This window comes from Orycteropus afer, unplaced genomic scaffold, assembly GCF_000298275.1.
Source record: "Orycteropus afer afer isolate SDZICR_OR568_19922 unplaced genomic scaffold, OryAfe1.0 scaffold00268, whole genome shotgun sequence".
In the NCBI taxonomy this organism is placed as follows: Eukaryota; Metazoa; Chordata; class Mammalia; order Tubulidentata; family Orycteropodidae; genus Orycteropus; species Orycteropus afer.
In genome coordinates, this window is record NW_006921855.1 from 3,994,379 (window position 1) to 3,997,707 (window position 3,329).

The 3,329-nt window shown below is 34.9% G+C and overlaps 1 protein-coding gene across 1 annotated transcript in view; it reads right to left on the minus strand.

The window, feature by feature from the left end:
- GLRA3 (glycine receptor alpha 3) overlaps positions 1 to 3,329 on the minus strand; it is a 433,080-nt gene that overhangs the window by 298,576 nt on the left and 131,175 nt on the right. The window contains 1 exon segment of the mRNA XM_007950352.2: positions 395 to 488. Within this exon segment, the coding sequence (XP_007948543.2) occupies positions 395 to 488 (94 nt within the window).

Here is a 3,329-nt window from a genome sequence, read left to right on the forward strand (position 1 = left end):
AATGAAAATAATATAAATAAATTGGTAAGTATACAAAAATTAAACATGAAAGTATTTGCTGCTAAATATATTATCTGATTAGCAAAGAACATTGAAAAGAAATAATTAGTTTGGTAAAATTTTAATTTTAATTTTAGTTTCCATATTAGATTGTCGAATTGGGAAGGATCAATCTTTTTTTTTTTCACTTACATGTATTTTTTATTATGCCATCTTTAGATGAAAAAGTTTACCTGAAGTTGGTTACAATTTAATTACACCACCAATTTTGTGTTTTACAATATCATTACATTTATTTTCCTTTCAAATCACATAATATTATCAGAGAATTTGCCATTAATGCCATTATAAATTCACTTCAGCATGAAAGTTGTTACAAAGTAAGCATGCCTACCATGGTCGTCTCCGCAATAGAACCAAAGCTGTTTATGAATATGTTGCATGTAACATTAACTGGAGGGCCTGAAAAAAAGATTAGAACAAAAGGGCTGTTTAGAGACTTATCTAAGATATTTTCAAATCATTCCATACTCTCATTAAATTCATGTATGTGTTGCTGATTTAGAAGTGAAAATAAATTATAAACAACAACATCTCTTTGTATGTATATGTGCAGATTTTAAAAATTCTATTGCAATTATTTCATTTAGTGACAACAGTTTGGTTTGTAAGTTGTAAGGTTCATGGTGTCCTTAGGACACCGATGATGAACATCATATATAAACATTTAAAATCCCTTGGAATCAGTTTTCTTGATCTATATCTATCTAAATGACTCTGTTAATGCTGTTTGAGTAAGTCTAACATTTGAGCCCCTTCAAGGATAGTTTCTATTTTTCCCCCCCATACATGGATCATATATTTTCTCTGCACAGCTCCTTTTTTTTTTTTTTGCATGTTTTATAACTAGATTCAATTTCAAACTGCAGAAGTTGGTAAAAATCTTCAATTTCCTTGTCTTTGGCTTTGGTGGTTGGTCCATAAACTTGGGTAATAGTAGTATTAACTGGTCTTTCTTGTAGGTGTATGGATATTACCTTATCACTGACAGCATTGTGCTTCAGGATAGATCTTGAAACATTCTTTGTGATGATGAATGCCATGCTATTCCTCTTCAATTTCTCATTCCTGGCATAATAGATCATATGGTTGTCTAAGTCAAAATGGCCCAAACCCATCCATTTCGGCTCACTAATGCCAAGGATATCGATCTTTATGCATTCCATTTCATTTTTGACAACTCCAATTTTCCTAGATTCATACTTATTACATTCTATGTTTTGATTATTAATGGATATTTGTGGTGGCATAGTGGCTAAGGCATTTGACTGCTAACCTGAAGGCTGGTGATTCAAGCCCACAAGCCACTTCTCCAAAGGAAGACTGGTCGATCTACTTCTATAGAGATACTTCCTTAGAAACCCAATGAAAGATTGCTATGAGTCAGATTTGATTTGACGGCAGTGAGCTTGTGAGTTTGCAGCGTTTTCTTCCCATTTTAATTTGTGCTACATCAGCAAGTAGAGGTCCCAAAAGCTTTACTCCAACTACATCATTAAGGTCAACTCTACTTTGAGGAGGCAGCTCTTGCTCAGTCATATTTTGAGTGCCTTCTGACCCAAGGGGCTCATCTTCTGGCATTGTAACAGACAAAGTTTCAGGGCTATTCATAAACTTTTCCAATAATATATCAGACAGTGTTTCACTGCTATTCATAAGGTTTTCATTGGTTAATTCTTTGAGAAGTACATGGCCCCTTCTTTCTTTCAAGTCTGTTTTAGTCTGGAAGCGCCAATGAAATGTGTCCACCATCGATGACCCATTAGATATTTGAAAAACTTGTGGCATAGCCTCCAGCCTCACCGCAACATGTAAGCCATCACAGTATTACAAACTGACTGATGTGACATGCAAACGTGCAATCAAGATGTGTTAATTATCACTGGTGATTGGAATGCAAAAGTTGGAAACAAAGAAGAGTCACCTGTTGTGATAAAGTTAAAACACCCACCTTGGTGATAGAAATGATGCTGGAGATTGCAAGATAGAATTTTGCAAGACCAACAACTTATTCATTGAAAATATCTTTTTCAACAACATGAACGGCAACTATACACATGGACTTTGCCAGATGAAACACAGAAGAATCTGATTGACTACATCTATGGAAAGAGGTGATTCAGAAGCTCAAAACAAGGGCAGGAGCTGACTGTGGAACAGACCGTCAATTGTTCATATGCAAGTTCAAGCAGAAGCTGAAGACAATTAAAACAAGTTCATGAGAGCCAAAATAAAACCTTGATAATATCCCATCTGACTTTGGAAACCATCTAAAGAACAGATTTGACACATTGAACACTGGTGACCGAAAAGCAGACAAATTGTCAGATGACATAAAGAACATCATACAGGAAGAAAGAAAAGGGTCATTAAAAAGACAGGGAAGGAAGAAAATACTAAAGGGGATGTCAGAAGAGACTCTGAATCTTGCTCTTGAACAGAGAGTGGCGAAAGCAAACAGAAGAAATGACAAGATAAAAGAGCTGAACAGAAGATTTCAAAGAGCATCACAAGAAGACAAAGTCAATTATTACAATGAAATGTGCAAAGATAAAACCAAAGAGAAGAACGTGGATGGCATTTCTCAAGCTGAAAGAAATGAAAAAAAAAAAATTCAAGCTTAAAGTTGCAATATTGAAAGATTAAAAGTTTCTATGGACAAAATATTGAATGATGCAGGAAACATCAAGGATGAAGGAATACACAGAGTCACTGTACCAAAAATTATTAGTTGATGTTCATCCATTTCAGGAGGTGGCATATAATCAAGAACTGATGGTATTGAAGGAAGAAGTCAAAGCTGCACTGAAGGAATTGGCAAAAATATAAGGCTCCAGGTATTGACGGCATACCCATTCAGATGTTTCAGCAAATGCATGCTGCACTGGAGGTACTTACTCATCTATGCCAAGAAATTTGGAAGACACCTACATGACCAACTGACTGGAAGAGATCTATATTTGTACCCATTCCAAAGAAAGGTGAATGAATGTGGAAATTATCTAACAAAATCATTAATATCACACAAAAATGAAATCTTGCTGAAGATAATTAAAAAATGGTTGCAACAGTATACTGACAGATAACTTCCAGAAATGCACGCTAGATTAAGAAGAGGACATGGAATGAGGGATATCATATGGCTCTTGTCTGAAAGCAAAGCATATCAGAAAGATGTTTACTTGTGTTTTGTTGACTATGCAAAAACATTTGATTGTGTGGATCATAACAAATTGTGGATAACATTGAGAAGAATGGGAATTCCAGAA